Source organism: Kogia breviceps, chromosome 2 (genome assembly GCF_026419965.1).
Source record: "Kogia breviceps isolate mKogBre1 chromosome 2, mKogBre1 haplotype 1, whole genome shotgun sequence".
Classification (NCBI taxonomy): Eukaryota; Metazoa; Chordata; class Mammalia; order Artiodactyla; family Physeteridae; genus Kogia; species Kogia breviceps.
Window position 1 is genome coordinate 54,676,118 of NC_081311.1, and position 24,099 is coordinate 54,700,216.

Below are 24,099 nucleotides of genomic sequence, written 5' to 3' on the forward strand. Positions count from 1 at the left end.
TTCTCATCTGGGTTATCCTATCAATAGCTGGAGTCCCAGAGATCACAGCTACTGGGGGCTGAGTCACTGTATTGACCCTCTTCAAGTACTAAAGAGCGCTACCTCAACGTCTGCAGAAGCCCAGCACTTCAGGCGCCCCTGCACATACCACATAGCCGCCACCACATGAAGTCAGACCCAGTCCTGGTCTTAGTCCTGAACTAGCTGCCCCTGCTTACTGTACACTCAGTCTCGACACGCCTGCCTTCCCAGCTTTACCTCCAACCTCAGTCTTCATCCTTGCTTTCCTGGATAAACACTGACTCCCCTCCTCCTGGCTGCTTTGGTTCCTTGGGTAAATACAATAGTTTCCCCTTATCTGTGGTTTTGCTTTCCACCCTTTCAGTTTCCCACAGTCAACTGCCCTCTGAAAACATTACATGGAAAATTCCAGAAAAAAACAATTTATAAGTTTTAAATCACACACCATCCTGAGTAGCATGATAAAATCTCGTGCTGTCCCACTCTGTTCTGCCTGGGATCCCCAGCCATCAACGTCGTCTGCTGCTGATATCCAACCACTGACATCCAACCACTGACATTGTCATGGCTCAGTAATCCAGGATCACCTGAAGCAGACAATCCTCCCTCTGACTTAGTGTCAAAAGGTCAGTAGTAGTCTAACCCTACATCACAATGCCTACGTCATTCACCTCCCTTCATCTCAGCACGTAATCATCTCGCATCATCACAAGAAGGAGGATGATGTTTTGAAAGAGACCACAGTCACATAACTTTTATCACAGTATAGTGTTATAATTGTTCTATTTTATTATTATTGTTAATCTCTTATTGTGTCTAATTTATAAGTTAAAATAATAGGTATGTATATACAGGAAAAAACATGGTATGTGTAGTGTTCAATACCTTCCATGGTCTCAGGCATCCACAGGGAGTCTTGGAACATCTACATATGAGGGGACCACTGTGCTCCTCTTCTCTGGACTCCCATCCCCACCTTCCTATTCCTGGGCCAGTTTGGTGCCTTGAGCAGATGCCCTAGGGCAGAGCTCCCTTCAGGCTCTTGCTGACCTCATACCTACTCACATGACAAAATTTCAAAGATAGCAAACCAATGAACTAAGTTACATTTCATCTTCTCTGTCCTTTTTCCTCCCCAGTCACTAGATTAGGCTAGAAAACCATAAATAGGGAAGCAGCTACCAATTTTAAATGCCAAGTCATTCCTCTAGGAAAGACAGCAAAATCACTAACATGAATGACAGGATGAACTTTTCTGGGCATTTGGAAACCTCTTAGATCATTAGAACTAGAGGAACTCCTCCCCCGACCCTACCCCATACACATGCAGAATACTGATTTTTTCATGTTCAGTGTCTTTGGCACCACAGGTTTAATAAATTCAGCCGTTATTATGGTAAATATTTTTATTGTTAGTTTTGTCAGAAACATTTGTATATATGGGCGATTTCTGATGCCTAATTTTATTAGAGCCTAATTTTATTGATCATTTCTTCTAGAAAATCAAATCTCCAAGATTAGAATGGAAGACAATGAAAAAATAGATTTCACTTTATAGTTTACCTTTATCAAGCCATCCAAAGCACATCAGTTCTTTTATACGACTATTACCTTAACATAATATAATAAATCATAACAAACCAATGAACTAAGTTACATTTCATCTTCTCTGTCCTTTTTCCTCCCCAGTCACCAAATTAGGCTAGAAAACCATCAATAGGAGAGCAGCTACCAATTTTAAATGCCAAGTCATTCCTCTAGGAAGGATGGCAAAATCACTAACATGAATGAATCACTAACATGAATCATTCATTGAAAACACAAGCCAAAACCTAATACCCTTAATCTTCAAGTCAATCACCAACTTTTCTTAGATATTTAAAGACACGAAAATAAAAATCATTTCAAATAACAGCACTCAAATACCATATATGTTTGTAATGAGGTGTAACAGTCAACTTTAAGCCTCAGATTTTCCAGGTTTTAGCTGAAGTAAACCTTATTAATTAGCTTTTTAGATTTTTATCAGTCTTGTTTGGGGGTTATTTTGCCTTATTAGGCCTAAACAGAGTACAATATTAAAATATGTTTATTGTCTATACTGAGAATATGGCATAAGTGGATTTCTAACTCCTTAGGGACAGCAGTGGAAACACAACACATCCCATGAACACATGTGAGAGCCCTAGTTATCCCTGAGCTGGGCAGTTTCACACAATCATTTTTTCTCTGAGGTTGAAGTCTGTGGTTTGATCTTCCTAGCAGCTTCCAGAACAGAAACTAGATTTACTTTGTCCCCAAATTCTTTTTCTCGGTGCTCCAGAAGAATGCCCTGAAAGGAAACAAGAGGGTACATCAGTCCTCACTCTGAGTCATTCATTCGTGAGACAGACACTGAGCGCCAGCTGTCCATCAGGGCCCTTGCTTGGGCAGCAAGGAACAGAGATCCGAATCGGTCCTGGCTCTGCCCTTGAAGAGTTCAGTCTTTTGGAGAAGGTAGATCAGGGGAGGCTCCCTCACAATATTTGGACTGTACAAGCAGCACTTTGAGAGCAGGAAGTCAGGAGCGATTAATATAACAGCCTCAAAGAAGGCTTCACAGGTGATAAAGCATGTCTACAGGTAGAGATGCACGTAAAAGAACATTCCAGGCAGAAAGAACAGAATGAGCTTGCACAGAAAAGCCTGAAGTTGTGGAAGTAGAGCTCAGAGGTCAGACCCTGACAGGCACTAAGTGAACACCTGAAAAGGGAGGCGCTATCTTTAGTTTTCCTACAAAACTGGAGGCCACTCACTTCTGATGCCGTGAAGCAAAATGCACTAAGACAATACTACACCCCAAAATACCCTAAAGTTGTAAAAAAGATAAAATGTGTTTGAGATCAGCATCAAGGAATCCTTGTTAAAGGGTTCTTTGATAGGTGACAAATTAAACTCAAACTGAATTTAAAAAATAAACATTTATAAACATGTTCTTTGTACCATTATTTATAAAGACTTAAAAAAATAAAAGTGCCGGGCTTCCCTGGTGGCGCAGTGGTTGAGAGTTTGCCTGCCGATGCAGGGGACGTGGGTTTGTGCCCCAGTCCGGGAAGATCCCACGTGCCACGGAGCAGCTGGGCCCGTGAGCCATGGCCGCTGAGCCTGCGCGTCCGGAGCCTGTGCTTCACAGCGGGAGAGGCCACAACAGTGAGAGGCCTGCGTACCGCGCAAAAAAAAAAAAAAAAGTGCCACCACACTGTGGTGACTACAGGGAAGCAGATCAGGAGACTATATTTACTTGCTCATTAGAGCGGTTTGCAGACATTAAAAACACTGAGGAAGAACATATGGTGACATGGGGAAATGTTCATGACATGCTGTTAAATGAAAAAAGAACATCTAGTTTAGTAAGGTACTGTTTTCTAAAAAAAACCAAAAGGCCTGTCAGCTCAGCTCTGTCCTAAGAGGTTGTCCCTGGTAGCTGAGCTTATGGAATGGCTCTCCTCACCTTCTCCATTTTCAAATTTCCTATGTTGAAAACACACTGCTTCTTTAAAGTTAAATATGCTTTAAAGAGTACTATTACAAAGGAAATCCCTACTAAGTGGCACCTGGCACGGTGGGACTGCAAAAACTCTGCTCTCAAGAAACACGGAGGTAAGCCCTGAGGCCAGGCCAGCCTGGTCAACCTTCCACCAGTAAGGAAGAAGGCAGGAGCTCCGGGGAGCACCACCAAAGTCAAACAACACCCCAGGAGCGAGCCAGCCAGGCTTGGGCAGCCCGTGAGCACCAGGTGAGTCACTGCCAGGCAAGAGGAGGCTGGCAGGTGAGCCAAGCCCTTCCCTGGGGGCTGAGGAAAGGCAGAGATAGGAAGGGGAAGGAATCCCAGGGGCCCGGAGTGGGAAGAGGCTGAGGGATCCTGAGGAAGTGGCCTGCCCAAGTGCACGCGTACCTGGAAGGGGTCTTTGGGAACCACCTCCAAAGAGGGGCTATGGGCAAGGGAAGGGCAGGGTCTCTGGAGCAGGACAGATCAGAGTTCCTGAGTTTCATTTCCTTTGCACCACATACTAGCTACATATCTTTGGCTGAGTTATTTCATAGGCCCATTTCCTTACATGTAGATGGGAATAAAAATACCAACCATCCCAGACGGGTTGCAGAGAAGACATGAGATCATGTATATGAGCACCTGACAAAGGCAGGCACTCACTGGCAGCCGTTATCACGAAGACTTTTTTTTTTTTTTTTGCGGTACACGGGCCTCTCACTGTTGTGGCCTCTCCCATTGCAGAGCGCAGGCTCCGGACGCGCAGGCTCAGCGGCCATGGCTCACGGGCCCAGCCGCTCCGCGGGATGTGGGATCTTCCCGGACCGGGGCACGAACCCGTGTCCCCTGCATCGGCAGGCGGACTCTCAACCACTGCGCCACCAGGGAAGCCCATCACTAAGACATTTTGATACATTACCAGAAAGTTAGCAAACAGGTTTATGTTATATCAGACACCAATTCATGCTAGATTCTCACACAGACAAGCAACTAAAGATACCAAGGTTTAAAAGGAAGAGATTTGAAATACAGCTTAAAATTGAAGGCTTTCTAGTCCCACTAGCTTTCCTCCCCAACTGGGGAAAGTATGCAGTTATCAAAGTCAGTGGAGAGTTCCAACATGCAGACCAACCCTGTCTTCTTTTTTTTTTGGCCTCAACATGCGGCTTTTGGGAATCTTAGTTCCCTGACCCGGGATCGAACGCGTGTCCCCTGCAGTGGAAGCATCGAGTCCTAACCACTGGACCGCCAGGGAATTCCAACCCTGCCTTTTTACAGACAAGCTCAAATGTTAATGTCATGCCCAAAGTTGGCGAGATGGGCCTAGAAATCAGACCACTGGGTCTTCCTGCCAGGTCGCAGAGCCTGCACTCACTGTACCCTGTGTCCTTTCTCTGTGCCCACCCAGCCTCTGCTGGCACTGCCCTGAGTCTTACGTGGAGCATCCACCCACCTGCCTCCTGAGCCCACAGAGACCTCATCTCTCCACACCTTCCCTTAAGCCCCCATGCTGACTCTGGGTCCCCACAGCCAGGGCCTGAAATACAGTGTGCAGAGAAGTCTGCTGCCCCTCCAGAGACAGCCAGGCCACCAGGACCCCCGCAGGGAAAGCACCACCCACCACAGCTCCCTGCTCCTCCCCCAGCGAGGTCTCTTTCCATTCCTTCTCTCCTCTTCACTTTTCTCTACTGTCCATCCTCGATGACAGGGAACACTGCAAGGGAGTAATTCTTCACAGAATAAAGACTCTGCTTTTGTTCTAGTGTAGAAAACAGAACTTGACATCAGGAAACCCAGGTCCAGGCTCCTGAAGTGCCACTGAGGAGCCGTCCTCCTTGGTGCGGTCACTCGCCCCCTCACAAGTTATTTACCTGCAAGACTCAGACTGTGTCGTGATGTCACTGTGACGAGGGAGGGGGTCGTGTGAGGTGCCAAGAGAGCAGGCGTGCCATAAACGATCATTTCCCTCCCTTCCCCTTCCTCGTTCTCCCTGGCTTTCTGGAAGGAAGGCTGGGAGACTCCCAAGTAGGGAAAGCCACCCTCCCACCCAACACATCAGGGTCCCATGCTCACAGACCCACGAGTGAACACACTAGGAATTTACCTGCTTTCCTGGTCCCACCACAAAAACTCCCCCAAGGATGAAGCCCTCGCCTTCCAGGTTTCCAGAAAAGCCTCCACTCCGGGCCCGGAAGAAGTTGTACCAGACACCCAGACGGACAAATCCCATGAACATCATCTTCCGCCTTTCCGGACCATAGAACTTCTTCTGTAGGAGCGAGGAAGACAGACCCCATATAAGTAGCCCATATGCCTGCCTTCCCCAGGGAGGAAAGTTCCCAGCAGGGCATCTGTTTTCAGACAAAGTCCCAAAGGCTGCCGGTTCCTGTCCTCCACCACCCAACACACACAGCTGCCACCCAGGAGCGCTCTCAACTGCCCGAGCTAAACAGAACCCTGCAGCCTGCCACCCTGACTCTAATCTCTTGCTACGGATGTACAGGGTTCTTGGGCCTGACAGAGTGATAACAGTCCTACATCCTGCAGAGGTTAGTAGAGGGGAAAGAACTATGGCTGCAATGAATTAAGGGACAGGGGCTTGTGCTGGGTAACCCCCTGCAGCACGGGGGAGCTTCCAGCTTTTTCCAAGGCTTCCATTCCTGGGTCACAAGTCAGGAAGGGCTCAAGTAATAACTGAAGGACAGCTCTTAAGTTTTTTTCACTCATGCTCTGCTCAGAGGGCTGGGGGCAGCTGAAAGGGAGGCTGACTCCAACTCCTGTCCAGACATGCTTTGGGCCACCACTCTCCACGCACGAGCACAATCCCCAGCGGTCTGTGTCCGACAGGCTCACAGCACACGTACCTTTTCATCCAGGAAGATTTCTCCTTTGAAATAAGGCTGGAAGTCCTTCACTTCAGTCTTAACCTGCTCCTTTACCACTGCGTAGAGGGGGATGCCCAGCTCGTCCAACTTGGGCTTCAGGGAGGACAGGTCTGCAGCCTCCTGCAGAAGACAGGAAAGGTCAGGGGCATGAACTCTCAGGGCTCTGCAGCCAACCAACACCCTCGTTCCTACAGGCCCAGAGCGTGGCTGGCACAGAATGCAGAAGAACTAAGGCAACAAAATGCCAAGAACAATTAATGCCTGTGTAGACCAGCAGAAGACTGTCCCAGCTGGGCATGAGGCCTCAGGATACAGTGTCAGGTCCCCTCCTCAGCCCAGGTTCCTACCCTCTCCATGGAGGGAAGGAGAGGCTAGGCTCCTGTTATGGGTGTCCTAACCATGGCCTGGGGAGCATCCGATAACTAAGAGCTTGCACCCAAACTCAGTCCTCCACTCCTAGCCACAGTGCTTCTCTCCTAATCTCCCAGCCCCTCCACTGCACTAGAGCAAACTAGCACAAGGGCCTAGCAGTCAATCTCCATGCAGGCCATGTGAATAGCTGCCTCCACACCTCTGCTTAACTGGCCCCCTCTCATTGCAATAACCTTCCTTCCTTCTCCAGCTCAAATCCTACCCTCTAGAAAAGGATCCCGGTTCTAAAAAGTTCTCCCTGGCTAGTGCAGCCTGGAGTAAAGGCCTTATTCTCTGTGTATATCTAATCTTTCCTGCTTGGCGACTTTTTCTGTACTGAGTCCACTGGGTTCCACTAAGTTGAGCTTTGTCCCTTAAGTTCCCAAATGAGTCTCAGAGTCAGAAACTGCCTTCCATTTCTTGTATCCCTCAGTGCCTAGCACATGGCTGGATATGCAGAAGGTACTAGGTACCAGGAGGAAAGATTCCAGGTGAAGGTGGACAATGGGGAGACCGCAGCTGAGCTGGTAAGTATGGACATCCCTGATTCTCAGGAACTGTGGGCTAGATGAAAAGATGAAACTCACACATCAGGGTAGAGCTTCGATGTTAAGAACAAACTCCTTTTTCACATTTGGTGTCAGAATCAAAGAAACAGCAGGAAATCCTATCAGAAGCAGCCTACTTGCCTCCAATACATTGCTATATGGTGGCAACTACATTTAATTTTTCATTTATTTTCTAGAACAACAACAAAAGGATAGCTAATGAAGCAAAATTCATTACAATGCATTTGTCAGGAGGTTCAGTGAGAAGCAAACTCTGCCCAAGAGCAGAGAGGACTACAGGTCTGATGTGGTCAAAGACCAACTGTGTGTGAAAGTAAAGGTTTTACTCACTTTCCCTGGGCTTTACTCAGAAACAGTGTGAAGTGGAAACTGAGTCACATGCCTCCTCCCTCAAAATAACTTTGCTTGGCATCCAACCATCCTTTTAGAAACGTAAGTTTCCATAAAATGCTCTACCAGGGTACAGACCAGAGACCAGAAAAACAGGTTGTAATTAGAGCAGTTGCTCCTGGAACCTTGGGGTTTAGCTGGCCTTGAGAAATCAAGTCACAACAGGCTTCCATGTTGGTATTTGGAGACATCAGAGATTGGACTCAAAAGCCCTGAGTTTAAATGTCACCTCCTGTGGTAGGCAGAATAATACCTTCTAAGGATGGATGTCCACATCCTAATCCCAGGAACCCGTGAATATGTTTTGTTACATGGAAAGGGGGAATTAAGGCAGCAGATGAAATTTAGATTGCTAATCAGGTGATCTTAAAGGAGATTATCCTGTTTTATCTGGGTGGTCCCAATGTGGAATCACTAAGGTCCTTAAATGTGGAAGAGGAAAGCAGAAGAGTCAGTGTCATAGAGACACAATGTAAGAAAAGACTTGGCCAGCTATTGCTGGCTTTAAAAATGGAGGAAGGGGGCATGAGCCAAGGAATGCAGATGGCTTCTAGAAGCTGGAAAAGGCACAAAAATTATTTATCCCCTGGAGCCTCCAGAAGAATTACAGCCCTGCTGATACCTTTATTTTAGCTCAGTGAGACCCACTTCAGAATTCTGACCTTTAGAACTGTAAGAAAATGAATCAGTCGGTGTTATTTAAAGCCACTGAGTATGTGATCATGTGTTACAGCAGCAATAGGAAATTAATACACCCCCTACAGCAGTATGACATTGTCACTACCTCTGTACCTCAATTTCCTCCTCTGTAAAATGAGAATAACAACAACAAGCTGTATTTTCCAGGGATGCAGTGGGGAACCAACGAGGTATCGGCGGAAAGTGCCCTGAATGTATAGTACAATAGTGCACCATGTAATGTAGGCAGATTCTCAGCCAGCCCAACCACACAAGCAGGGGAGAGCTCTGCAGGGGAAGGAGGATGGCAACTCGGACAGGACCAAGGCCATGACCTGAAAAGCAAAGTTTTCTCAAGAGCTGGAGTACTGTCGTTCCCAGTTCTCCCCCAGGCAAAGCCGTGAACCTCAGAACCTGGGTCTTCTGTCACTGACTGTATGACCATGGATAGGTCAACAAACCACTCTTATCCTCAGTTTACCTATGTGTAAAGTGACAAGGCTGGACCCTGCCTTCCCTTGACAAGCTTCCTCACTTACTGAACAGACGCGATGGCCTCCCTTTGAGGGGCCAACCTAGAGACCTCCCAGTCAGTGAGCCCCAAATTGCACCAAACTCTCATGCCCACTGAACCCATACTATTGGCATGACCACAATCCCCTGGGCTTCAGATCCAATGCCGAGAGCACAGAGAGGCAGCAGAGTCACCACGTGCTGCTCTCAGCCGTCCAGCAGGGACACCAGTGGGCTCTCCAGGAAGAGGCAGACAGGCAGGTCCATTCTAAAGGTGTGGCCCTGTGCTTCCTCGGGTGCTGTAGCTGCACCACAGGTGAGGCTGCCCATGTCTGTACCAGTAACGATCCAGGCACCTCATTTCAGTAAGCAAATGCCTGTGCTGAGAACCAGGAACATGCAATTGGACCTGGTCCAGGACACAGATACTACAAGAGTGAAAGGCCTTGGAATGCCAAAGGAAAGTCAAATATGTTGCTAACCCTAGGATATGGTGAACTGTTAAATAAACAGAAACAGAGAATTAGGCAAAAAACAAAACAAAACAAACCTAGAGTAAATAACATAATGGGCCACTGTTGGTCCTGGCTGGAAATGCCCCGGTCCCCACTTGCTAGGATCCCTTCCTCCGAACAGATCCTCAAATGCACTCACCTCTCGACAGAGGAAACAGCCTGGCCTCCGCACAGCCATAATCACAGCTCCATTATTTTCCCAGAGTGCCTTTGCTTTAAAAGTCATTGGTTCTGAGGAGAAGAAAAGGGAATTCAGTATCATTTCCTCTCAGCCTGGCCCCAACCTCTAAGCACCTCATAAACAGCACCAGGCCAAACAGAGGACCTGCAAAAGTATTTCACATGTGGGAAAAAGCAAACAGGAAACACGGATAGGGAATATTCATTCATCTTTCCAAGGAAAATGAATCCAGTGTAAGGGTCCTACTGTATAACCAGAAGGCCCCTCCCCCATAAAAATCTAGTTGTGAACTTGAACGTCCCAAACTGGAACATTTCTGGAAAAATAGCATATTCCTTTGCTGGTCTCAGTGGACCTTGTAACAATCCTTTAGGGCAGATACGTGGCCAAAACTTGAACGAGACCTTGCACTTTGGCCAAGAAAACCCCAACTCTTAAAAAAGTATTCAGAGAAATTAGGTCAAAAGAAATTTAAAACAACAAAAAATTTAACCTAAATATGTTAACTGCAACGTTATCCACAGGACAGGGTAGAAGATATCCAACAAGGAAATTCTTTGGATGGCAGAGTAGTGTAGCTCAAGCCCGGCTCCAGTCACACTGAGTCCGCATCTAGGTGTGACCCGGGGCAGGCTGTATCTCCTCCCTGAACCTCCATTTCCCCACTTGTAAGTGCAGATGCCTAGCAGCTCCACTTTGGGCCAGAGGGAGTATTAAAAGATGGATATAAAAGTGCTCTCCAGGTACTACAGAGTTCGTGAGGGCTCAGTAAGTACTATCCCTTATTATTTTAGCATTTCTCAGAGGAATCCATGTCCCTGTGGGATGTTATATAGGAAAAAAAGAAGGTGGGAGGGGACTGAAATCAAGTGACACTGGGAAACTCTGGGTCGAACATAGCTAAATAGGACTGTCTCTGCAGGGCTTCTTAGTCCCTTACTGAGGTGACCTACATCATAAATCTGCAGTCACGGTTCCTGCCTTCCCTTGACAAGCTTCCTCACTTACTGAACAGACGCGATGGCCTCCCTTTGAGGGGCCAACCTAGAGACCTCCCAGTCAGTGAGCCCCAAATTGCACCAAACTCTCATGCCCACTGAACCCATACTATCGGCATGACCAAAATCCCCTGGGCTTCAGATCCAACGCCGAGAGCACAGAGAGGCAGCAGAGTCACCACGTGCTGCTCTCAGCCGTCCAGCAGGGACACCAGTGGGCTCCCCAGGAAGAGGCAGAGAGGCAAGTCCATTGTAAAGGTGTGGCCCTGTGCTTCCCCGGGTGCTGTAGCTGCACCACCGGCGAGGCTGCCCATGCCTGTACCAGTAACAATCCAGGCACCTCATTTCAGTAAGCAAACCCCTGTGCTGAGAACCAGGAACATGCAATTGGACATAGTGTTTCTCAAATTTATTGGACTCAGGAGCTCCGGTCTTTGAAGATCCAGGAGCCTGGAATTCCTCAGAACACACTCTAGAAGGTTTGGTTGAGTAAACAGTGGTACAATATTACTAAATATTATGGAATGATTATCATTATATTTAGAGAGACAACATGAGAAAATGAAAAATGCTTTTGATAAGAAAAAACTAATACTCAGCCATAAAAAGAAACGAAACTGAGTTATTTGTAGTGAGGTCGATGGACCTAGAGACTGTCATACAGAGTGAAGCAAGTCAGAGAAAAACAAATACCACATGCTAACACATACATATGGAATCTAAAGAAAAGAAAAAATGGCTCTGAAAAACCTAGCGGCAGGACAGGAATAAAAATGCAGACGTAGAGAATGGTTGAGGATATGAGGAGGGGGAAGGGTAAGCTGGGATGGAGTGAGAGAGTGGCATGGACATATATACACTACCAAATATAAAACAGATAGCTAGTGGGAAGCAGCCACATAGCACAGGGAGATCAGTTCGGTGCTTTGTGACCACCTAGAGGGGTGGGATAGGGAGGGTGGGAGGGAGACGCAAGAGGGAGGGGATATGGGGATATATGTGTACATAGAGCTGATTTACTTTGTTATACAGCAGAAACTAACACACCATTGTAAAGCAGTTATACTCCAATAAAGATGTTGAAAAAAAAAAGAAGAAATAGATTTTATCTCTTAAAAAAAAAAAGCTAAAATGTAAAAGATCAATGTACAAGTACACCAAGATCATCACTACATATTATTACGTGTACACCTGGAAAATAATGTGTGAAAATAAAAAAGATTATTGTGGTAGGGTAATGGAATTATCAGTAATTCTTAAAGTGTTACTAAATTTTTCCTAATGTTATATTGCCTTTTCAATTAAAAAAAAAATAAAAGAACTGTTTTAGAGAGAAAAAAACTAAGTAAGCCTGCATCCCAGCATCTTGGAAAAGTACTGACACCAGTGGAGTCACTGCTTACCCTTCTCCAGTGTTTTCAGGTCTATATCCTCCAGATACTCCAGCGTTGCTTTCTGGGGCTTGGGCAGAAATACGTCTGTGTTGGCCAGGAGCAGTGCCAAGGCAGCAGCCCCTATGGCCCCCGCACCAATGGACCACATTCCCATGGTGAAGAAACTTGGATCCTGGAGGAAAGACATTTCTGGGGATTGAGAGAAAGGAAGAAGACGTTACTGTTCCCACAGGACAGCCGGCATCTGATATCCCGGACAAGGCTCCGGTTGGGCAGCCAATCGGGGGCCAGAGGCAAAGGGAGGGGGAGCAGCAGTGTCAGAGATGGGACTGGACAAGGGCTGCTAACCGAGCAGCTGCCCACCTGCTGCTACGGGAGCCTGGGAGTACAGCAGACACGTGGAGGTTCCTGCCCCAGGGGGCTCGCTAGTGGGTCAGCAGCCAGGACAGAGGCGACAGCCTCTCTTGCTGCTCCTTCCCCCTTGCTCCAGGCTGTCGCCTCCCAGCTTTGTGACGCTCCTCCAGGCTGTGTCACTGCCCTCCTCCTCAGTCTCTGCTCTCTCTTCCTTCGCAGTCCAGGAGTGGCAGCTCCCACCTCCCTGGGGAGGGAGCAGCCTCTCTGTGTGATTAGATTACTTAGAGACCAATCACCCTGTTGTAACCCTACCCTTGCTCCTCGCCGTGAATCCCTCAGACACAGAGACCAGGTCCTATTCATCCAGCCCCCAGACAGTGCCCAGCAGGGCCTCACTCGAAGTAGGCAGGCAATCTCAGTACGTTTCTCCAACTGAGAATACCTTAATTTTCTACTCATTATACAAATAAAACAGGCTTACAATGAAAACAAAACAAAAAACCAAAAAAGAAGCAATACATAAAACCACAGTTGACAAGAAAGTAAATATCCTCTCAACACCTACCATCTGTTAAATTATACAGTTTAATAGAGATGGCCACTATTAGTCTGACATTTTTCCCCCATGAACAGAATTATACAGATGTCTGTCCAGTGAACAGGTAGAGAGACTGAGAGAGAAGGCAACATGTAAGAAAGAGCATGGTGCTGGGGTGTCTGCTTCGGAGGACTGGGCAACAGACAGTCTGCATTGGGCAGGGGGCTCTGTAGTTGAAATGGAGGTCCAGGCAGGTCCTATAGCATCCGACCTCCTCCCCAGCTCATTCTTGGGGGCCTCGCCAAGGCTTCCTCTAGTTGGGAAGCCTTGTGCTTCTGAGTGGGAGCTCCTGGAAGCAGCCCACCCCTGTAACCGCAGGGGTAACTGCAGCAAGTACCCCACCCAGCCTTCTTTTCTTGACAACCACTTACAATACCTATCTTTCCATCTGGCCCTCTCACCATCCTAGGATATGACTTACGCCAGAGCCTTCCTCCCTAAGTACCTGCATGACTCTATGTGCTCGGATCACTGGGTACCGACCTGAGGTGTGTGTCTATGTGTATGTGTGTGTGTGGCCCACCTGACCTCATCCCACCTAACCAAAGGCTTAATTCTCCCCTGCAGGACTTGACTCAGGAGAGGACCTCTCCAAAGGATTAAGCAAAGGCCCAGAAATCCGCATGTCACTGCCAAGGGAGGGGGCTGTGAGGGATCCACTGCCATGAGGTAGGGTTGGGAGTAACTTGGTGGTGGTAACTTTGGGAAGAAAAGGGTAGGTCAGACTAGTGTTTAGGCCAGCTGGGAAGTTCAGACTTGAGTTCAGAAATAAAAGGGATGCACGTCTGGAGTCTGTGCTCCGCAACAAGAGAGGCCGCGATAGTGAGAGGCCCGCGCACCGCGATGAAGAGTGGCCCCCGCTTGCCACAACTAGAGAAAGCCCTCGCACAGAAACGAAGACCCAACACAGCAAAAATAAATAAATTAATTAATAAACTCCTACCCCCAACATCTTCTTTAAAAAAAAAAAAAAAGAAATAAAAGGGAACTTTCAGACAGAGGATGTGGAGTGTGTACTAGGAATGACCAAATGAAAATAGCCTTTAAGAAAGAGGAATTTGGCATCTGTACACTAGGGGAGAGGAAAAAGTAGGGGACTCTGTGTGTGTTGGGGAGGAGGTGAGCTGGGAGAGAAGAGTTTCTTATAACCTCAAAATGTGCTCTCGTGCACTGGCAGCATTGGCATCGTGGAGAAATGCAGAATTTCCAGCCTTACCTCAGAACTAAATCATAACCTGCATTTTCATCAGACATGGCAGGTAATTCACAGGCACATAAAAGTTTCAGAAGCATTGTCTTGGAACAAAGAATTCAGGTTTTGTGGTTGGTTGGCCATAAGCCACAGAACAAAGTACAGCCATGAGGGCAGGCTGGCCTTGGAGAGCTGGGCCTTCTTCAAGGGCCAGCTTCTGTTCCCTCAGCTCAGTGTGTGAGGGCAGCCATGGAGACAACGAGAGTCAAAAACCAGGGCACAGGGCTTCCCTGGTGGCGCAGTGGTTGAGAATCCGCCTGCCGATGCAGGAGACACGGGTTCGTGCCCTGGTCCGGGAAGATCCCACATGCCGCGGAGCAACTAAGCCCGTGAGCCATGGCCGCTAGGCCTGCGCGTCCGGAGCCTGTGCTCCGCAACGGGGGTGGCCACAACAGTGAGAGGCCCGCATACCGCAAAAAAAAAAAAAAAAAAAAAAAAACCAGGGCACAACTCCACACCTCTGCCCGAGTGTCCTTCCTTACTCGCTCTATTCTGCATGACTCAGACGCCTCTTCCAGGGTCTTCTTGGATGCTCTGCCTACCCCCGTCCCCCAAGAGGGGATTATTCACCCCCCACCTGTGTCCAAATCACACCACGATCCTTCTGATTTGGATCTGTTTTCAAGTTTTCCCTCTTTTGACTCTTGCTCAGTTTATCTCTGAATTCCCCCGTGCCCAGCACAGGGCCTGTTTGTGGTCCACAGTGGGCTCTCCATAAATGTGTGCCGAAATGAATTCAGTAGGATTGAGTGATGAAAATGATGACTTATGGAGGACCGAAGCGCTTGGGCGAAGCAGGAAAGAAGGTTCCACAGGCCAGCTTCCAGTTCTTTTATGTGTCAAAGTTACACATTACTGCATTAGAGTTCACAGAACAATCAGGAGGAAAACCACAGCTCTCACCTACCTGCTGTAAACAGGAGATTCCCCAGAGCCTGGAACAATTTCCGTACCTTGACGCACTTCCAGAACCTCCCTGGACTGCTGATATGTGTACATGATTAAGGCCCACATGGCACGGTCTCTGATCACAGATTTGCTAACACATTTCTGCATCAGTTCACAAAGGCCAGCTTACACCTACCCTCCAAAAGGCCTCACTTCAATTCCTGGGACACATCAGAGGGTTGCAGGAAGTCCGGGGACCCTTCCAGTCAGCTCCACCCCCTTCTAACACCCCACTGGCTGTTTCTGGAGGCAAACAGCCTCCGGTTCCCCACTGCCCATCAACAGTCATCAAGCCTGTGTGCTCGCGAGCACAAGGGAATCAGCCTCAAACAGACTCGACATTTACTTCCAAACATTTATTCAGCACTGACCTGTTTAATAAATGGCAGTTTGGGATGACATAAAACTAAATGATAAACAGTCCTCAAGGAGATACAGGCCTAGTACACAGATAACAGAAATTCAAGTGGAAAGGTATGAACATGGGGCTAAGGCAGTGCAGGGGTGAGAACCAGTTACGTCTGGTCTGGGCAGCCATAGAAGCACCCAGAAGAAAATGGCTTTGGAGCAGGCATAGGATTCAGAGAGCAGGATGGAGCAGCTAGGCCAGGCTTGGACTCAATAAGCCTGGGAAACAGCGGACTAGCTGGGGTGAACTTCCCAAAGGCGCCCGACACCCTACCTCAAGTTCACAAGCCGGAGCGCAAGATGTGGGCTTCAAAAGCCCCAGGAGCATATTGTTTAGCACCCCACCCCCCTCCAGCTGTGATCCGGAAAGCATAAGCACAGCAGCGTCACCCCTTTGTGGAGCGTGGCCCAGGGCCTCAGGCCCCGCAGCACTAAGATGTGAGAGCATTATCAGCACCAGAGGTGAGAGGCTGGGCTCTCCGTGAACATATACTCCCAGCGGGCCTCTAGCAGCTGCCTCTTCTGGCAGTGGGAAGCAGTGAAAACTGACTTCCGGAAACACCTAGAGAGTGTATAGATCCGGCCTCTCAGCCAAGCCCCCCTGAGCTGCAAAGCAATTCCCATCCCAGCATGTCTTTGGAGCATGTGCCATGCAACTCGCTGGCTCTGAACCCTGCATCACAGCTATTCCCACCCACGAAAAAGGACTGGAGGTAGCAGGAAGCTTAATATCTACACGGAACAATGCATTTTCACATGGGCCTCTAAGGCTACCAACTGGAGAGGTAGGGAGGCTGGTAAACGAGCACTTACTTAGCGCCACCCAAAATGCGTGCCTTAATTTCACACAGTCGTATGAAGCAGATAGTATCCTGTTATGCAGCTGACAACACTGAAGTTCAGAGAAGTTCAGTACCTTTTCCAATGTCACAGAGCCAGCAGGACAGTGCTGCATCCTGGACCCAGATCCCTAGGACCCCAAAGCCTACAGTCTTTCTACTACACAAGCCTCCCCACACGTTCAGTGGTGGGTTTCTGGAGGTCAAGGGGCATGATCCCTTTTGTCTTAAAGAGAATTTTAAATGATCAACCTATTTTTTTTTTCAGTCATCACATACAGTCAAACCATGTTTACTCTAAAGGAAATGTACTGTGTGACAGATGTCCCTTCTCTTTCCTCCCCTCTCTATCCCCTTCTGTTAAGGAAAGGGTCAGTTTCTCTGAAAGATAATAGCAAGGCTGTTTACAGAAGAGCCAGCCGCCACCTGACACAGCCATAGTATTCGGTTCCCCACTGTGGCACTTATCTGATCTGGTCTCTCCCACAGAAGAACGTGAAGCATGATAAGACCACAAACAAGTAACAGCTGGGGCGGCTCGCTGGTCTGGGATAGTCTCGGGGCAGGAGACCCGCCTGGGCTCCCTAGGCCCAGCTGGCTTGATCCCTCCCTCAGCCTCATTTTCCTCAACTCCAAAATGAGGTGGTTGGATGGGGTGAATGGCAACGCTTCTAAAGAACCCAGTGACATTGTGGGATTCTATCAAAAACAGCTCACTTTGGAGCCTGCACATTCTCAGTTCCTCATCACAACTCTACCCCACCCCACCCCCATGTCAATTTCCAGAGTGTTTCTTCCCTGCTGCCCAGAGCTTCACAAGGCACCTCCCCCCGCACACACACACATGGTCCCTCATCCCCAACCTCGGGCACCAGGCACTCACCATCCGCAGTGCGCACACCCTGGCTTCTGCTGACCCACGAGGAGCAGGCAGCAGGGGAGGGCTGGAGGTGGGGCTCTGGAGTCCCGCCTATGTCCCTAAGCTCACTCCATTGGCAGGACCAGGCCACCCAGAAACCCTGGGGCTCCTTCAACTGCTGACAGTCAATCCAGAAAACATCAATATGGACAGCTGCCAAGACCCCCCCTAGCCCTTCAAAACGCTGAGCAAATGTTGAGTCATTTGCAGTCAGGCAGATTATAACATTTATCAAGAGCCAACAGACTCCCTCTCTGCTTTCTGAGGCAGGCTAATGCAGCGAAGCCCTTCATGTGGCCCTTAATGCAGCCCAGGGGTCACATTAACTGAAATCAAAGGAAGACGTCCCTTTCTCCCTGGCCACTTGTGTAACAGACAAACAAGCCTGACTCCATAGTGGATCTATTCCTTTAGCTTTAACCCTTGTGTCCTGCAGCCTGTGCTTAGTCATGCTGGCTCTGCACCTTTGTAAAAGGATGTTTCCTAGAGCCTGAAATATACATGATAGCCCATTCTTAAGGCTTTGACCTTTAAAAAGTAGCGGAACTAAAAATAACAATTGTCTTGTTGGAGGTTTATAGGAACACTGTGACCAGACCTACATGGACAGCTGCAAGGACAAAGGATTCCTGCACCAAGAAGTCTGCAACCACCAGCCACCCGCCTCCCCTTTCAGTATAAAAACAGCCTAAATTCTAACTCAGGTAAGATGGTTCTTTGGGACATGAGTCCATCATCTTCTCGGTCTGCTGGCTTTCCAAATAAAGTCGCTATTCCTTGCCCCAATACCTCCTCTCCCTCCTGTAGCAAGCAGTATGAGTTTGGACTTGGTAACACTTGTGCAGCCTGCTTCCTTGCCCTGTCCTCCACCCCACACCACTGGGGCCCCTTACCTGCTGTCTGTCTATTCTTCACCTCCCTCTGCCTTCCCTTCTTTTCCTGCCACTTCAAGACTCCTCTCAACCCACACTCCCTGCCTCAGTGACCTCACCTACAGCCAGCACTTTACCCACCACCTTGGTAGTGACTTCCAGGTACCAAGTGCCGCTCCAGACTCAAAAGTTTCCACTTGGGGGTTCTATAGGCTCTCTCTGTTGCATCATGACCAAAGCTGAGTCAGTTTCTCTTCCGGAGTTCTTTTTCCCTAGCTCAGTGAATGACCCAAGCATGGAGCCAACTGCTCAAGCCAGAAACTGCAAGTTGCATTTTACTCTTTGTTCTCCCTCATTGCCCACATGAAATCAGTCAGGAAGTTCTGACCATCCTATGACATGGGTTCGCTACCCATCCTCTTCTCAGCCTCACTGCTGCTGTCCACGGCAAAGCCCCTATTATTTTGTACCTGGCCTATCTCAGTAACTACAGAACTGAGCTTGGCTGGCTCCAGCCAGGTCCTCTTCAGCCTATTCTCTGTGCTGTAGCCAGAGCGATTGTCACACTCCCCGGCCTGATCACTTCCTTCCCTTGCTTTCAGACCCTCACTAGCTACAAACCTCTCAGCACACCGCCAGGGCCCTTGACAGCTCAGCTTCAGGCCACCATTCCAGCCTCACCCCTGGCCACTTCAGCACCCTCATCAGATCACTCAATGTGTAAGGACTATAACATGTTTTGTTAGGCCTCTGAACTGTTGCTCGTGTTGTTTCCGTTACCCAGAATGCCCTCCTCACCCATGCCAACTAGGGAAAGGCCCAAGCACATATAATACTTTCTCTCCGGAGCCTTTCCTGAAAGCCCCGACAACTGACTGCTCCTTCACCTCTGGTTAGATAGCAGGCATGTATGTGCAAACACACACATACCTTTGCACAATGCACAAGCAGATGGACTTAGTGAATTTAGTTATTTACATGTCTGTCTACACAATATGGTGGAGCAATCTGAGGGCAGGGGCTGTTGTCTTATTCATTCCTGCAAATTCAGCATTAAACACAAATCTTGGCAACTAGTAAGCATTAATCTCTGAAGGAAATGATCAGAATTTTACTCTTTAAACTCCGCAGTGAGGCAGAGCTGGAACTAATTGGAAGCTGGTTTGACCTTAAAGAAACACTCAAGCCTGGGGCTTGGGTGACCTTAGGTTGGGTCCTACCTCCACTGCTTATTGGCAGGGTGATCTGACACAAGCTATGAAGACACTCTGGGCCTGGGTCTCCTCATCTGTACAGAGGAGGGAACTAGAAAATCTACAAGTTCATCTCAGTTCTGACACCCAAAGACTCTGAAGTACTACATGACTGCAACTCCAGGGTTCTGACATCCAGAAAGCCACGGGGACACCTGCCACTACTGCTCTCCTGCTGGGTGTGTACAGTCTCACCCTCTGCTTCCCCAGGCCTCATTCTACCTGTTCAAGGAGCTGCCTCTGGGCAGGAACTGATAAAGTCTTACTAAAACAAAGTATCAGCACTGGGTGGGTTAATTCATGCCTGAAACAAGTAGAGACAGCATCATGTTCCAAACATTAAGGGTACACGTGCCCAGCCAAGCCCAACCCAGGGAATCCTCCCTCCTCAGAATGAGCTGGCTTGAGGCAGACACAGGGCAGAAGTTAGAAAGGGGTCCTGAGGGAGACAAAAGAAACTAGGAGCATACATGGGCTTCCTTGTCTCAAGCCCTCAGTGAATGAGGCTGGAAAGGATGCTTCATCTTTTCTTTGCTCTCCTCTGTTCCTTCAGAGCTCTAGTTCAGCCCCTCCTTCACTGAGCAAAAGAAAAAACTAAGGCCCAGAGATGGGACCAGCTAGTCCCAGGTCACTTGCGGGGAGGACTGGTTAGTGGCTGTGCCGGGACTCAGGTCTCCCAACACTCAGTCCATAGCTTTCTATCCTGCATTGGACACCCCTGCATAGGCTGAAACAGTGTGGGATCAGAGCTCAGGAAGAGGGCCTGCAGGTCTTCAAGTCTGCTCACTGGCCTGAAGAAGGCTGAAAGCAAAACTGCTCCTGAACAGAGCCTGGGAAATCCGGTGGCTAGAAAAAGCACTAATCTTTCCCAAGCCCAGTACTTTGTGAGCAGTTTATAATGCAAAGCCAAATGTTTTCTTAAGGGTCACATTGCCCATTCCCAGCTGAGAAGCCACTCCATACATCTCCACCCCACAGTAACAAGGTCCTGTCAGTTCTGAAGAGACAGCCTTGAAAATGGCAATTTAGCAGCCTGGTGACAAGGGCACCCAGGGCCCCACAAGCAGCAGGACATACACACCCACCCACCCTTGTTGTCAAGCACCACGGAACGAGCCAGTTGCAAGGAGCTCTCACCTACTCGCCTCGGTCTCTGACTTCCTACTTTGCTCCTTGGGGTGACTGCTTAGCTCTTAAATGCCAGATTCAGAAAGTTCTGATCAGATGCTGAATGTAGAACAAGAGGACTGGGAAACACTGAGTCACTGCCAGTGTGAGGAATATGAGGGCTGGAAGAGGTCTTTTCCTCTGATCAGCTATCCTGAGGCTTACAGAGCCCCACGCAAAATACCTGGCTATTCTGCCCCTCGCTTGCACAGCCTCCTGTCTGGGCTCAGTTATATGAGTGTGGGTGGAAGGCAAGGGAGATACCACAAAAGAAACTGGGATTCAGGACAAAAATCCTGGGTTCTCACTCTTTGATTATGAGAGGTCACCTCATCCCTCTGAACCTCTGTGTCTTCTTAAAAAAAAGGGCACTTTGAAGGGTTGTTGGAAAGACTATATAGGAGCAATGAGGAACAAACTGTAAGGCAGCATTATCTTTCTCTTCTTTGCAGGGCTCAGATTCACTCGTTCTCCTATGAGGGCAGGAGATTTGAGGCAGAACAGACACAAAACACTGAACAACTTCTTCAGCTGTGTCGCTGAAGGCCTGCCTCCTGGGGGGAAGTTCTGGATCTGGAGGGAACCCTGGCTTTTCTCAGGCCCCTGTGGTCTAACTGCCACTCCACAATGCACACTCCATGCTGCCCTTTTGCAGCCTGCCAGCACCAGAGAAGGCAAACGGCCCTGCCCAGTTGTAATCTCTCTGTGTCAGAGGCCACTGAGCTCAGGGGTGGGCTGGTTCCCGCACAGTGTCTCCAGACAGTTCTTGCCACACACACGCCTCAGCAGAAGGAGGTTTGGAGTGTCTCTGCTCAATATTTCACAAAAAGGCAAGTACCCAGCTGGCAGGAGAGCTGCCTTTTTTTCTGGGATACTAATAGAGCCTGGGGCTTTGAGCCTCAGAATTCCAGTCCTCACCAAACTTTCCAAGCACCATTTAAGTGACAGAAGCAGATAAGACAAAATAAGAAATGTCTTCATACCCCTCAGGAACAACACATAAGATGTCAAATAAATGGCATGCCCTTATAAAAAATATCAATACAGGAATGGCCACACCAAGAATAGCTCAAACCTAATTCAAATTCCTACAAGCTCTAAGAACCTGGACAAGGCACTGTTTTTGTATTAGTAAAACAGGAATGATTCCCAAATTTCAAAATGTAATCTTCCACAGAGTTGTAAGAATCAAAGGATTAAATGTATACGTGGTGCTTTGTAAGCTACCTTACAAAGAGTGACATAACGTGAGGTGTAATTCTTACTCATTTCTAGATTAGTCAATGACTGCCCCTAAAATGTTGTTTGTACACGAGATGGAGCGTTTCTGATGACCAGGTATGTCCCAAGGAGACAGGGTCTCTGATCTCCAGGACTGGGCCGGAGCGGAAGCATCGGAGACTATACAAGCTGGCTCCCGGACAATGCTTTGCTAAATAAATCCCAATAATTATTTTCTGTTCTTAACCATCTGACAAGTTCAAAGGAAAATACATTAAAAAAAAAAAAAAAAAAAACCCAAAAACTAAACTGAGGATTAGAGAATTGGGTTGTGGAAAGAGCCTCGTGCGGTAAGGAAAAGAGGCCCAGAGTCAGCTGGGACTGGACCCCAAGCCGGCTTCTGGCCCCCCAGGGGTGCTGCCTCCCCATGGCCCTGGCCAGGCTGGGCCTTAAACATCTTCTCCAACTGCTTCAGCTCTGATCCCTGCAACAACCTCGAGGAGAGACTGTCCGATCATCAGTGTCTAGACTTTTCACTCCCAGACTTCAGCACAGTGTTTTAAAACGTACGGCTGAGCTCTTTTCAAAGTTGCCAGGGGTTGTAACCTTTGGGTAAGGGAGGCAAAACAGATGCCTCTGAGATGATGAAAAAAGCGAGAAATCGCGGCGCCATAAAGCACAGGACCCTAAGCTGGCACAGAGCCCAAGACGACCAGGCTCTTGGCCTCCACCCGCACATCGCCCATCGCCAGCTGGTCGGCTCGCCACCCACAGGCAACCCCGCAGGCCCATCCCGGGCTCGGCTCCGCAGAACAGTCACGGCAGGACAAAGCCCCTTTCTCAGTTCTTTGTCCCAACAATCCAGGCAAGCCGGTGCCATCAGACTCTCTCAAAGCCTGGGGGCGGGGAAGACGGGGGTTTCTCGGCCGGTCAGATCAGCGCAGGGTCCCGACCCCGGGTTTTCTGACCGCAAAGGCTGGGTTTTTCCGCGGAGCGCGGGACTCAGGGGCGGGAGGGGCGTCGTCCTCCGAGGGAGGTGGGGGCCGCCTCGAGATCAGCAGGTGTGGCCGCGCCCTGCCGGCTCTGAAGCAGCTTTCCGCGGGCTCCGAAGCCGACCGTGGGGCGGACCTAACCAGCCCCGCATCCGGCCAACCCGCGTGCGCCGACCTGCCTCGTTCGCCCCTCCCTGCCTCAGTTTCCTCACCTGCCTTCGCGGACGTCACGTGCCCCGCAGAGCCCTGCGCGCCGTACTTACCGCTCGCGCTCCCCTGCCGCCCGCCTCCTCTCGCGCCCGACGCCCGGTGGCTGGCGGATGGAACACTCCACGGCCCCAGGGGTCCCAGGGGTGGCCCCAGCGCCTGCGCAGGTTCGCGCCTGCGTCTCCCCGCGCGCCACTCCCACGTGACCCGCCCAGCCCCCACCGTGGCTCAGTGCCAGCCCGGCTGTGGCGCTGTCGCCAGCTCGGAGAGCGCGTGCAACCCTATGCGGCTCTCGGGACCCGTTCGCATGCGGTCCCTGGTTCTCACAGCTCCAGATGCTTTCAGTCCTTCACGAGTGGTGACTCTAGACTCCTGATTCATTGTCAGGGGCGCCTTCTGGAGCAAAAAGAGGCTCTCGACTGCGCTGCTTGGATCTGGAAGTCCTGTAGCCGAGGACAGTCCCCTTTCAGTCCTCAGCGAGTTTTTGAGCAGTTATTTTTTTAACGGTTTTTTGGCATAGCGAGGGGGAATCTTTAGGACCGACACACCTTAGCAACAAATTCAGAACTGCCAGCCTCTGACCCTCATCCCACATCCTCTTTGACCCCAAAATGCTGGCCATTGGGCAGAACGTGGTGAGTGGAGGCCTGGAGCACTGGCTACTGGGATGTTGCTTGACTTCACAGATTCTGAAGTCAGGGTCTAGTTTGACCCACATGGTTCTTCCACTCATTCATTTACTCCTCGTATGTTAAGTGTCCACATTGTTTTATAAAAGTAGGCAGTTGAGAGAACACCTTTTCAGAGACAGGAAGACCTGATTCACAATACAACACTTAAAGTAACACTGGGACAACTGATCGTCACAGGGCAGTGTGCAATGAAATAGCAAAGCAGGGCTGCCACACCCACTGGTCAGAGGTAGCTGTCTGCCTGCAGTTTGGCCCCTGAGTTCACCTGGCACCGCCTACTGTTGTACAAAGTC

The 24,099-nt window shown here is 49.1% G+C and overlaps 2 protein-coding genes across 15 annotated transcripts in view; one reads left to right on the plus strand and one right to left on the minus strand.

The window, feature by feature from the left end:
* Positions 1-24,099, plus strand: part of DYDC1 (DPY30 domain containing 1) — a 159,126-nt gene that overhangs the window by 29,045 nt on the left and 105,982 nt on the right. The window contains exons 4-7 of one of the 9 annotated variants that reach the window (XR_010838914.1): positions 7,280-7,373; positions 13,446-13,705; positions 17,976-18,106; positions 21,147-21,982. The exons of 5 other annotated variants lie outside the window; for them this stretch is intronic. The gene's annotated coding sequence lies outside the window, so the exon portion shown is untranslated. Of the gene's footprint in view, positions 1-7,279; positions 7,374-13,445; positions 13,942-17,975; positions 18,107-21,146; positions 21,983-24,099 lie in introns of those variants that run through there. 3 more of the 9 variants (XR_010838913.1, XR_010838915.1, XR_010838916.1) reach the window with 3 other exon arrangements.
* On the minus strand, positions 771-23,528 carry PRXL2A (peroxiredoxin like 2A). Of its 6 annotated transcripts, none has more exons than XM_059052035.2 (6): positions 23,171-23,528; positions 12,094-12,273; positions 9,651-9,742; positions 6,415-6,555; positions 5,655-5,819; positions 771-2,353 (listed from the first exon to the last, which is right to left on the minus strand). In XM_059052035.2, exons 2-6 carry the CDS (start codon positions 12,269-12,271, stop codon positions 2,240-2,242), a joined length of 690 nt encoding a protein of 229 aa, XP_058908018.1. In that variant the 5' UTR covers positions 12,272-12,273; positions 23,171-23,528; the 3' UTR covers positions 771-2,239. The 6 variants fall into 6 exon arrangements, with proteins under 6 accessions (XP_058908018.1, XP_058908023.1, XP_058908022.1 ...); XM_059052040.2 differs by having other exon boundaries at positions 12,094-12,256; positions 23,171-23,314; XM_059052039.2 differs by lacking the exon at positions 23,171-23,528 and adding an exon at positions 17,367-17,815.